At 33.8% G+C, this 13304-nt stretch overlaps 1 protein-coding gene across 1 annotated transcript; it reads right to left on the reverse strand.

Moving 5' to 3' along the window:
• Positions 1–1401: 1401 nt before the first annotated feature.
• LOC126773326 (protein hunchback-like) lies at positions 1402–3873 on the reverse strand. Its single transcript, XM_050494169.1, has 2 exons — positions 3790–3873; positions 1402–3304 (listed from the first exon to the last, which is right to left on the reverse strand). The coding sequence occupies exons 1-2, from the start codon at positions 3871–3873 to the stop codon at positions 1541–1543; spliced, it is 1848 nt and encodes a 615-aa protein (XP_050350126.1). The 3' UTR covers positions 1402–1540.
• Positions 3874–13304: the final 9431 nt, after the last annotated feature.

Here is a 13304-nt window from a genome sequence, read left to right on the forward strand (position 1 = left end):
AAACATTTATCTTTTTACCTAATAAATGACAGAAGGAAACTGAATCTATCTATTTGTATTATATGTTGATATCGCAAAATTTCAAGGCGTATTTTAGCAAAAAAAAAGTATTACAAAGATTTCAAGGAACTAAGGCCATTATGTCTACATAACGTTACAATTATTTATAAGCTGCGCATTTTTATTGGTATAACAAAAATGAGCTGATTTTAATTTTTCTTTTTTTTTAAGTATTATCTATGTATATTGTTTTAAATTATTGAATTTTCAAATCTTTTCAATAGTTTAATAAACTTCACGGTCAATTAGTCTTCAGTACGTTTTGATAATGTTTTATGTTATAGATTTGTAAGTAATGTAAATTCGAATCACCCCAATACAATCCCTGGACGCCGAATATTTTGTTTAAAGCATAAATGGAACACATACTACTACTGCTCATATAGTGGAACCATCCCACTAGTAACAGCATTACCAAGGAGGGTTGGTGTACGGCAAAATCCTTTCTGTCCAATTAATACACCGACACAAAATAAGTAAAAAAGTGTTGAGCAGATGATTATGAAAGTACTTGCTTTCATAATAAATAAATTGGTACGGGGATTATACAGACGCGTTGACAATTATTGAAGTTTCATTCATCATCAATTGAAACGTAACGAAAATTGATAAATCAATCATCAATGTATATTTCAAATATCATTAAAATTAAATACGGCTTAGAATAAAACTGGTTTTTTATTATCATATGTTTCCAGCACACAAAGAAAATATATTTTTTTTTTTTATATAAAAATTACAATAAATGTTCGAATAACCTGTTCGTACATTACAATCAAACAATACCTTTACCGCAATCTAAATATGCACGTTGGCAATAATGATCACTAATCACAATCATAATAGAACCTATGCGAAATAAATAAATAAAATTATAAATCTTTATTTTACCCATATAAATACAATCTGACCTAAAAGAAGCGTTAAAATACACAATCGTTACTAACGAATAATAGGTAACATCACCGTAGCTTCATAAATGTACATCTTAATATTTATTTTTTATAATAAAACTTAAATGATTCTTAGTGACTTGAACATTGGCTTTGTACTAATAGATACAGTCTTAATAAATTATTGGTCTTTCGCTAATCATACTTATCTCTACAAGAACAAGTTAACACAATCTTGTTACCATTTAAACACACACAAAAAGGTACTTACATTCTTCATATTAATGTTTTACTATTTACATTCAAACGTAATGTTTGAATGTAATAGCTATTACTTATGCATTCTAACTTTGACATATTTCTTATTTTATTATTATAAAATCTTTATACCGCGCGAGGAATACGTATGTACGAAAACAAGCTGTTCCCCTACGAAATTAATCTTTGGCTTAAAATAAATTGATTACAAAATGTTACATTTCACCTAACAATAATTTAATTATTTACGACCTCTACCTATAACAAATAGGCTAGTTGGATTAAACGCAAAGAGGTGACTAGGTTAAATCTTTGCAATTTCAATTAACTTACTCGTGTTGGGCGCGGCCGAGATGAATGAAGAATGCCACGCGATCAGCACTTCTCTCCCCACATTTATTACACATGAATGGATCGTTGTATCCGTGGAAACCCATATGTATAGTGTGCATTGTAAGATCGCCAAACGTAATGTCACAATATTGACATGTGTATGAAGCTGGTGTAGAGGTTACAACTGCTTCAGCTGACCCGTCCGATTCTTCATCAGATCCATCTGCTTCCACCTTATCGTCTTCGTGTTGCAGTCTTAAAGCTGCGGGCTGTAATTTAAAGGCGCGACCTTTTCTTCTATTTTTTAATGACGTGGTGGGTGTAACTGGTGCTGGACGTTCGGGTGGTGGTGGTGATCCTGCTTCACTTGTTTTAGTGTTAGTTAAATCAAGTGCATCAGTCGTTGCCGGCGGAGAGACACTGCGCGGTGCTATTGGTGTTTGAGGTAAACTAGCTGGAGATTTGATTGGCGGTGGTGTTGCATTTGTTTCAGCGGGGACCTCTCTGTAAGCCAGACGCTGATGTAATATGGATTGAGGGGACGGTGCCGACTGTTTCTCCACAGGTAATTCAGTTATTTTTGGCGAAGTCGTCGGTTCGTAATTTTTGTTCGGTGAAAAGAGGAACGAATGTGGTAGCAGCGGCGGCAGATATGGTAGATTAACAGGGAAATGATTTCCAAAGATAGGGTGAGTTGGCGGCGGTGGTTGATGTTTACTGTTATTGTTTATTTGTTGCTGGTCGAACATTTTCATAATAGGCTTTTGTTTTGGGCCACGCCGAGTACCGTAAACATCAATTATTGGAAGAGGATTAGGCGTTCCATCCATGTTTAGTACCATGGCCGGATTATGTTTATATTTCCGTAGATGTAACTTGAGAGAATGACAGTATTTTGTAGCGTAGTTACAATCGGCGCATCTATACTGATAAATATTAGAGTGGGACTTCAAGTGCGAGTTAAGCATTGATTTGTTTACGCACGAGTAGGAACATTGAGTACATTGGAAAGGTTTGGATCCTAAATGATTCCTCATGTGATATTCTAGGTGGTGCTTATATTCAGTTACAAAAGGACATTTTCTGCATGATAGCATTTTTTCGGGCTTAATATGTTCCTTGCTGTGTTCCCAAAAACTAAGTTTGGTTACTGCGACGAATTCACATTGCTTGCATTTGAAGGTTTTAACTTTTCCATGAGAATTTACAGCTGGAACGCGAAGACCTGGTTCATCGTCAAAATCTTCATCGAGCCCAGATCCATCTCGACCATCATCTTCTTCAGTTTTATTTTGGCCGATGCCTTCGAAACCAGAATCATGGAATCGTTCGAATGCTCGCCTCTCGTGATCTCTGTCAGGGGACGAAGGCGTTCTTGGTGGTGATTTAGGTGGAGTGGCATCAGCACGTGCCAATGGCGTCGATACGTGAGCTGGGGGTACAAGAGACCGCGGAGAAAATGAACCGTATGGTGATGGATCGCAATCTTCATTATTTCTATTTTCAAAACCAGGAGGTGTGAGTAAGCTATAAGGCAGTCCATTGCGATAGGATTCCAAATGCGTACCCAGATTTGATTTGGCTTTCAGAGGCACGTTGTCGTAATATGGAGATGGTTCACCAGTGCTGCCGACGCTCCGAGGTGAATGTCCATTGGAATCTTTACTCGAAGATGACGGTGATGCACTATGGAAACCTTCGGAATAGAATCCACTCGCTTGTTCTTTTGCAAAGCTTCCGTCTTCCATCGGTTCTGATTTCTATAGAAAGTAATAAACATATTGATATACCATATTTTGTAACATCAGGCTCACTAACAAAATTACTAAATAAATGAAAAGGAATTTAATCTTGGAAATAAAAATTAAATATGAAATAGAATTAACAAAATTTAAAAGATAAGTAAGATAAGCTTTTATTAAATCGATTTTGCTGTTTCAATTTGATTGAAAGCCTTTTCAGATTTCAAATCGCATTTGGTTCAATCGATTTAGTTTGACTAAAATCGACATATAACGCGGTTTTCGTGATAATTTATAGGCAACTTGATACATAATTATACTTCGATTTGATTTAAGAAAATTACCATTGATTTATGAGTTCGGCGTACTTGATGTTAATATTTTAAAATATTTTTTTATAGATATTTATATAAATTATGTCTTCTACCAACATATCGTATACAGATTGATTTGAATTTAGAAAAAATTAATACACATTGGCATAATATATGGATTTTACTTACAATAAGAGGTGGTTGTATTAAGGCTCCATAGTTTTGCGCGTGTTGCGCGGGCGACATGCCGGCGGGCGACGCGCAGCTTAACATACCTATGAAAAAAAAATCATAATGTGTAAAATCTACATTTATGTTTTTTTTTTATATTATAGGTAAGCGAACGAGCATATGGGCCACCTGATGGTAAGTGGTTATCAACGCCCGTAGACATTGGTATTGTAAGAAATGTTAACCATCGTTTACATCGCCAATGACCCATCAACCTTGGAAACTAAGATGTTATGTCTCTTGTGCACTGGCTTACTCACCGTTCAAACCGTAACACAACAATACCAAGTACTGTTGTTTTCCGGTAGATAATCAGATATCTGATGAGTGCGTGGTACCTACCCAGATGAGCTTGCACAAAGTCCTACCACCAGTAAATATTTATGTACTAAAATAAATTAGCTAACAATGATGATCATGTAACAAAATATGATTCAGTTTTTATTTATTTCTATAGTGCTTAAGTTGCGAATTAATTTTAACACTTCGTATAAAAAATTTGCTTGCCCGGCAGATTGTTATTAAAAAATTACGAATCGTTAGGTCACGTATGTACCTACTGCGTTGTTGCAATCGTTTTTAATTAAATGATACTTAACTTTGTGCCGTAATCTCAAAGGTTCCGACAGCTATTAAGGCTAATTATTATGTGTTTTATTTTCGATAATAATTGATTTGCTTTTATCGTGGCTACTTATGGCTATTTAATTCCTTAATTCATATGTGGAAAGCTTGGGTTTAAGTGTGAGATTGTTTTTACTAGAAGTATTTACTATTTGTAATAAAATAATTTAAAAAAAAAAGCCGAGATGGCCCTGTGGTAAGAATGCGTGAATCTTAACCGATGATCGTGGGTTCAAACCCGGGCAAACACCACTGAATTTTCATGTGCTTAATTTGTGATTATAATTCATCTCGTGCTTTACGGTGAAGGAAAACATCGTGAGGAAACCTTCATGTGTCTAATTTCACTGAAATTCTGCCACATGTGAATTCTACCAACCCGCATTGGAGCAGCGTGGTGGAATAAGCTCCAAACCTTCTCCTCAAAAAGAGGAGAAGAGGCCTTTAGCCCAGCAGTGGGACATTCACAGGCTGTTACGGATTACGTTACGGAATTTAAACAGCAATAAAATTAATTTCTTTTTTCACAGATGACCTAGATTAATAAAAAAAACTTGGTTTATTAGAAAAAAATACTAAAAACAAATTAATATGAAATAAATTAAGAAAAAATATTACAATTAAATTTAACAAAAAAAAAAAAATAATACGACACACCTTCCTGTATTTATCAGCAAGCGTTGGTAATCACAACACCAAAATAATTTTAACATATATATAATTCAACTTCACTCAATTTTATTTTATTCCTAGATTTCATTTCTACGTGATTTCAACTTAAATACACGAACGTAAAAGCTTTTATACTTTTTATAGACAACTCTTCGTCTCCGCAGCCGAGAGCTGTGTGACTTCAACTGCGTCTCACAATGAACTGAAAAAAATCTGTCAATTTTTATGCCTCGAACATCGATAAATGTATTCTACATTTGAACGCGACGAGTTTTCTAGTGCGAACGGGTTGGCAATATCCGACGATATGTGCGTCCCTTTCTCAGCCCCACAGCCTATTTTTACCTCGAACCAATACGCGGCCGGCTACTGTGGGAGGGGATCAAGTTATTAAGTTATTGTTTATACGATATTAATAATAAAAAAATAAGCAACTCCCGTGGTGCCGTCATTGTAATAAAGTGTTCGTTGTTGTTTCGGTTATTATGCGGCAATAAAACGGGAACGCGCAGGCAAATGAGATTGTTTTCCTATTGAACCCCCTAAATACGATAATGAAACTTTTATGTTTATTTGCTATAAGATGTATAATATTACTGAGCTGTTTTATTACATAGTAGGGCTAGGTAATTAAATTACTGATGTTTGTATTAATCAGAAAACTAAAAATATTATTTACGTAAAATCAAATCGTCATATATATATTCCAAACTGTTCCCACATGGCCACTTTTATTTTATATAACTATAAAAATTGACGCATAAAAAATAGAAGGCGCGGCTTAGGGGCGTCGAGCTTTTTATCGCAGGGAATCAACCAATCACAAAGAGTCGCTTAAAAAAGAAATTCCATATATAACTTTTTTAGAATTGATACTGAAGCAGTCAATCCGATTATATATTTCATGTTTTTCAGTGGCTTGTGAGTCATATGACTCACAAGTTGTAATTGTTATAAGTTTTATTATTATATATTAGGGTCATCATCATCATATCAGCCGAAAGACGTCCACTGCTGGACAAAGGCCTCCCCCAAAGATTTCCACGATGGCCGGTCTTGCGCTGTCCGCATCCAACGGCTTCCCACGACTCGTTCTAAGTCGTCGGTCCATCTTGTAGAGGGCCTGCCCACGCTACGTCTTCCGGTTCGTGGTCGCCACTCGATAAAAAGCAGGGCTGCTGGGGACTAGGAGCCGTGGTTTAGTTGCGAATCATTGGGGGGATATGCCATAATCGCCACGCTTGGCAGACGGGTTGGCGATCGCAGTAAGTTAGTCATAGTACTCAGAGAGACGCTGCTGCCTGTTCTCTGGTGAATATTCCCTCGGGTCGACTTTTACGGCCTCCACGGGATCAGATGGGGTGGTGATATTCGTCGCCGTCACCACACGGCAAAACGTATATTAGGGTATGGAGTATGTATATGTGTTCAATCATTATTAAGCTTAATTTTAAATAAATAATTTACGAATAAGAATATCATCATTATATCAGCTGAAAGACGTCCACTACTGGTCAAAGGCCTCCCCAAGGATTTCCACGTTGGCCGAACTTGCGCTGCCCGCATCCACCAGTTTAAACCTAAAATTTAAATACATGATTATAATTTAATAATTATAAGTGATTTTTAATTTTATATCGACTGATTAGCGTATGGTTTAAAATTTGTTATAAAATTTGGAGCCCCGTTGACTGGTCTAACATATTACACAGTATTGCCAATTCAATTATGATAATTAATCGGGACGGAAGCTTACAAAAGACGGAACATTTCTTTAATTGAGGAAATTAATTTGGCTAATAAAATAAATTAAATAAACGATATCCAAATTAAAAATCAATTGTTGCGACTTTTGAAAATTTATATGAATAATATTTATAAAAAAATCATAGTAGTGTGTGTGATAAGGCATTTGCAGGTAAGACTCATCGTGTCATCGTGAGTCAGAACGTGTTTATAGAAAATCGGGACAGGGGCGTCCCGCGCAAATCTATCTAGTAAAGTATCTTTATAGTAATTAACTCTTGTTAGTTACAACATAATTCATTGGCGGTTTAATTAATGCGTTATTATATAATTGTAATTATATCACAAATTATATTCTTCTCATGGCTTAATGTTCTACGACATCGTTTTGTTAAGTTGTGTAGATACAGCTTGTCATTTTAAAAATCGAATTCTATTTTTATTTAAGTAAGCACAAGCACTTTTGAACAGAAACATTTAGAAAAAATTAATAAAAGATTAAATTAAAAAAATGTAAGCTTATTTTAAATAGCTATAAATCTCCAGTGACTTAGCCAGCGTGGAATTCGGTTTGTAACAAAATCAGAATCCTTCAAAATCTGCTATTTCAAGGTAAATAATTCCTATTCGTATAATACATGTAAAACATTTAAAATAATTGAAAGGGTTAATCTGAAATCACAGACAAATAGTTCAATTTTTATTTATTTATATAGATAGTGAAAAATGTGAACTAAAATTATTATACCTTTTGATAGACTTAGACTTAACCGATTTTGATGAAATAAATACTAAAAAGTATTTTGGAATACTCCTTATAATGTAGTCAATTATATTTGTAAGTTTTAACCGTTTTGACGATTACTTCGGACAGACAGTCAGACAAAAATAAAATGATTTGGCTTTGGTAACTCGCAAATATCCATATTAAAGTAACAGTTCCCAGACAGAGAGTCACTTAAATTCTATATAGTTGTATAGATTTAATAATTATTAATATAAATTAATATTATTATTATTAACTTTCAAGAAAAGTATATAAGGACAATTTATAAAAACATCGTTATTTAAATATTTGCAATACCTCGCTTTGTCCGATACCGACTGCAGCTTAAACTTAATAAATATCGTAAATATTTATATACATATATATATATGATGAGTAAATGAGTAAATGAGTAATTAATGTTGTGTATTGAAACGTACGTATAGTCCGCTAAGCGCTTTGCTTAAATAAATTAAAGCGCTGTAAAGGAAAATTTTTAGCCTTTCGGCACTTCCAGGGTACGATTATTTCATCAAATATAAATGATGTCCTGAATGAATAGATGATCCTTAATGTTTCCCTAATCAATGAGAAACGAAACATCACATTTCATTGCATACAAAAAAATCAGCCGAAATTGATCTTCTTAATTGACCTTTTTTGATGTCGATAAAAATGATAAAATTACGGAACACCTTAAAATTGCAACACGCTATTACGCTAAATCGTAAATTTTTCAATACTTTTATGTTTGACTGCCTCGTTGATCTATCGTAAACATTTTTGTTAATTTAGTAATTAAAAATATAATTTACAAAAAACTCATTAAAATAATAGTAAGGTCTATTTAATTTTAAGGGTTAATTTAAGTCATTTATCGATACTTTGTTTAGAAATGTCATTAAGTATATAAAATGAAAGTCTATTTCTGTTTACTTTCTTTTATTATTTTATTGTCTGTTCCGTTATTGTGTCCTTTGTTATGTTTATTATACTTAGTTAAATAATTTATGGATTACTTAGAATTATAAAAATATAAAGCAACAAACATTTTTGTGAGGTTGAGGTGACTATTAATATATTTTGTAAAGAAATTGTTCCTCGAAATCGGTGTCTCATGTTTTTGAAAATGCAAATTTGTATTTGAGCTATAAAGCCGGTAAATATTATTACAAATATATAATATATAAGATTATATATAAAGAAATGACAACGCTAGACTGCATATAGTCTATATAGTCATAGTCAAGCAAGCTATCAGTCAAGGTACTCAAAAAATTAGAATATCAATAATACATAGAAACTTGAAATTTGTTGTTTTCCTTCGTTTAGTATTGTTGAGGTGTGAATACTAAAAAGGATTATGTTTTGGGGCGTTACAACGGACCTGTTAATAATATGATTATATTTTTTTGAGAAGGGCGAAACTAATCGCACAAAAAACTAGGCCAACCGAGTGAAGTGAGATGCATAAAGGCTAATGCTAGTACAGTAACAGCCTGTTAATGTCCCACTGCTGGGCTAAGGCCTCCTCTCCCTTTTGAGGCGAAGGTTTGGAGCTTATTCTACCAAGCTGCTCCAATGCGGGTTGGTAGAATACACATGTGACAGAATTTCAATGAAATTAGACACATGCAGGTTTCCTCACGATGTTTTCCTTCACCGTCAAGCACGAGATGAATTATAAACACAAATTAAGCACATGAAAATTCAGTGGTGCTTGCCCGGGTTTGAACCCACGAGCATCGGTTAAGATTCACGCGTTCTTACCGCTGGGCTCGGCTTATAACATTATATTTATATGCTTTTGTTTTCATCAGATTTACGGAACACTGTAAAGAAATGATACAGTTAATTCGTTTTCAAAACATTATTTGTTTAGTTTGGTATTAAAGATACATGTAACTCAGCTCACATATAAACGGGGAAGTATATAAGTGGACATACACAAAATACATCCGAAACAAAAGAAGAGGGAGGGGGGTACAGCGTAGCGTTATGTTGCGTGTTCAGGTAAGAGGGTAAAGTTCATAAAAAGCTTATATACATAGATAGGTAACGAAACGAAAACTGCAAAAAAATAAATTAAATAATTTATTTGATCATTGGGAAAGTATATAAATAGGATTGGAAGTGGTCACATGTATAAAAATGGCGCATGAGCTACCATTTTATATGTTATGTGTAATGGTATTAAAGTATTAAATAAAGTGCTAGATTGTACTAGTTTTGTGTTTCACACCTAACTTGTGAAATCCTTTAATTGTTATTGTCAATTAATTGCAATATAAATTTTATTATATCTCTACAGTAGTAAATTCATATTTTATGTTCCACTGGGCAAATGGAGACGCTCTCTCGTTTAAGAGTAGAAAACAATACAATTTCATCCGATACATGAAGATTTGTAATTCAGTGATATTAACTGAATTTGCACAAGCGATATTTTGCTAAAAAAAAGTCGAGATGGCCCACTGGTAAGAACGCGTGAATCTTAACCGATGAACGTGGGTTCAAACCTGGGCAAGCACATGTAGCATTATCATGTGCTTAATTTCTGTTTATAATTCATCTCGTGCTTTTCGGTGAAGGAAAACATCGTGAGGAAACCTGCATGTGTCTAATTTCATCGAAATTCTGCCACATGTGTATTCCACCAACCCGCATTGGAGCAGCGTGGTGGAATAAGCTCCAAACCTTCTCCCCAAAAAGGGAGAGGAGGCCTTAGCCCAGCAGTGGGACATTAACAGGCTGTTACTGGTTACTGGATATTTTGCTAAGGTCCACAAATTCTAACCAAAGTCAAACTTAAAGATACAATCTTTATTTAATATAGAATTACAATTATTGATTTTCATAAATATATCATTAAGATTCAAAAATAAATATCTCAAGAATAACAGACGAAGAAAGTCATCGGGGTTATATTTTTATCCAACAATTATTATTTTTTTTTTCTTTATTTAATTTAGGGACTTTTATCCTACACAGGCACGTCAGTCCCATTGTCACTTCTATATTTTGTAACATCACTTATTATTTATTGCTATTAGATAAAATTCCAAGGATAACCTAGCAGATTCTGATAAAGGATCTGATAGAATGCTCTGAACTAATCCAACATCGAACAAACATACGTTTAAATTATTTAAGAGTAAATTCCTCTGATGCTGTGTCTTGACACATTCCATCAACGAGTGATGTAGATTTTCAATACGTCCACATCTATCACAATTAGGAGAATCAATTATTGTTTTAAAGTTGTAGGTTAATTATAATGGTCCATTAATATATAATTACCGTTATTTCTATAATCTAATCTGTTCTTTTGTCGGTGAAACATTTTTTAAACTTAATCCCATTTGCGGTTATAAAAATCAAATAGCAATTATAATAAAGAATGGTAACGTTATAATGACAAACTATTTTAATGTGTGATAAGCTGCTATGTTTTTACTTTAAAAATACATTAACGTTTGAATAAAATGTATTTGTATATGTATAAACTGGAAGAAATGTTTGAAATGTCATCGCTACATTTGTATTGTTAAAAATATTTATAAATAGTTTTTGCCCGCGGCTTCAGCCGCGTTTTATAAAAGAAACAGGTCTTAGGTATAAAACAGTACGTATGGAGCCTATTTCTTATGCCTTCCTTCGTTCCTTGGGAGTCAATCTTGCTTTATACCGAATTTCATTATAATTGGTTTAGCCTTGAAAGCGTAATAGACATTCGCAGAGTTACTTTCGTATTTGTAATATTAGTGTAGATTAAACATATAAATATATGTATACAAAACCACGAAAAGTTTGGAAGGTGCTTATTGCCTCCGTTTTCCCCACCACCTACTGTATGGGTACCTTCAAGTCAAGAGTGAATAGGCAAGGCACTCTACCTTAGACTGTATCATCACTTTCCATCAAGTGTGATAACAGTCAAGCGCTAGCTTATTTAAAAAAAAAAAAACAAAATAAAAAAAAAATAAAAAAAACACTCATTTATTTATTTTCACGATAATATAATAGTAAATTATATATATTTAAATAAAGAACACAGTACCTAAAGAAAACAAATCTATTACAATAAAATATAGCACTCTTAACCGTGACTGTTTTTTTTTGGAACATAGGTATATATATTATGGAATATATATTGGCAAGAGTAAAAATATTTTCTAAAGTCCAGTAATCTCTAATAAATGTTGAATATGTCCATTTTCCGGTCAGCGCACCGACAGAAATATTCGTAGGGCTGCGAGAGTGCCCTTATCGCGAGTAAAAAGTAATGCGCTCAGCCTTTATGGCAGTTGCGAGACACGCTCTTTATTACGGAGGGCAGGCGGGCTGGGGTCACAACGAGTAAAACATGAATTACATAATAGGTTGAAATAAATTGTAATTAAAGCATGTGTAAAGTCAAATCGCCTTAAAAACTTAAATCGGTTTCCTGTGATTTGTTCCTTACGACTGGCCAGCAAATATCATCCTTAAGAAGCAAATTGAACATTCGTTACTCGACATCCTTTAAATGTTGCAATTAATTATTATATACAATGTCTCATATTACTTTCTGCCGTGGACTAACGACAGAAACAGTTGCAGTTTACACACGTAAATACATATATTATATACCGTAACAGCCTGTGAATGTCCCACTGCTGGGCTAAAGGATGGGCTGGAAAGGGGCTTTCCTCTTTTTGAGGAGAAGGTTTGGAGCTTATTCCACCACGTTGCTGGAGCAACCTTCCACCAACCCGCATTGGAATGCGGGTTGGTGGAATTATATGTGCATATGTAATTATTTTGTTACCATCAAGAAATTCTTAAGAAATAAAGTCAAATGTAAGTCTCTATTTCAGTGGATTTTATTAATGGATCAAGATCTCGGTGTGTGTCTGGGAGGGCGGTGTTATTTCCCCTCGCATAAAAAATGATTGTACCTTCAAATCTATCCCGGGCGAGGGCGGCTCCCTCGCAGCCTCCCTAATGTGCCCCCACTGCGTATATGAATGAGACGATCTTATACAAGGATAAAATACCATGAGTGCCTTGCTGGATTGTGGCTGTATTTCACGATTCTTTGTCGCATATAAAGTTTAGTTTTGCAAACATCTTCGTTTACTTTAAGATATTTTGGTATGTTTTGTGGAGGCTCGTTAGCAAAACTGTATTTACATAAGCAATATATAAAATGAAACATTATCTACTCACAACATCATAGAGGATTGTTGAACTTTTGTTGTTACAAATTTCAGTTAATTGGGAAAAGTAACATACGCTGAGTACCTTGAGTTTTCTTCTTATAAATTTTGGAACTCTGTATTACACCCGATGTTTCAAGTTGAAATTTTGTCAATTGACACGTTTACTTGTTCAGTGGGTTCGCTTCTAGTCTTAACTTCACTTTATGTTTTTAGAAATGTGTTTTTCTATGGCATATCGTAATCATAAATATAATACTTATGGTAATCGTATTGAGTATAAAATTGGTATATAAGTATCAGTTGTTTTCTTTAAATTGTTTTCCAAATACATTAAACTTGTGTATTATGCAACTTTAATATAAATAATATTAAAATTAAATAGTATTTGATAAAATAAACGGGTTAGTAAATTCGCTTAATTGATTTATTAAGTTTGTTATTTGCTATGTGCAGTCATTTTT

The sequence above is a fragment of the Nymphalis io genome, chromosome 2 (assembly GCF_905147045.1).
Source record: "Nymphalis io chromosome 2, ilAglIoxx1.1, whole genome shotgun sequence".
NCBI classification, from domain to species: domain Eukaryota; kingdom Metazoa; phylum Arthropoda; class Insecta; order Lepidoptera; family Nymphalidae; genus Nymphalis; species Nymphalis io.

Excerpts from the sequence above, each read along its gene's own strand:
- LOC126773326 (XM_050494169.1), bottom strand. The coding sequence starts at position 3,873 with ATGTTAAGCTGCGCGTCGCCCGCCGGCATGTCGCCCGCGCAACACGCG. Across the intron at positions 3,305-3,789 it reads TAATACAACCACCTCTTATT|AAATCAGAACCGATGGAAGA; the intron begins GTAAGTAAAATC and ends TACTTTCTATAG.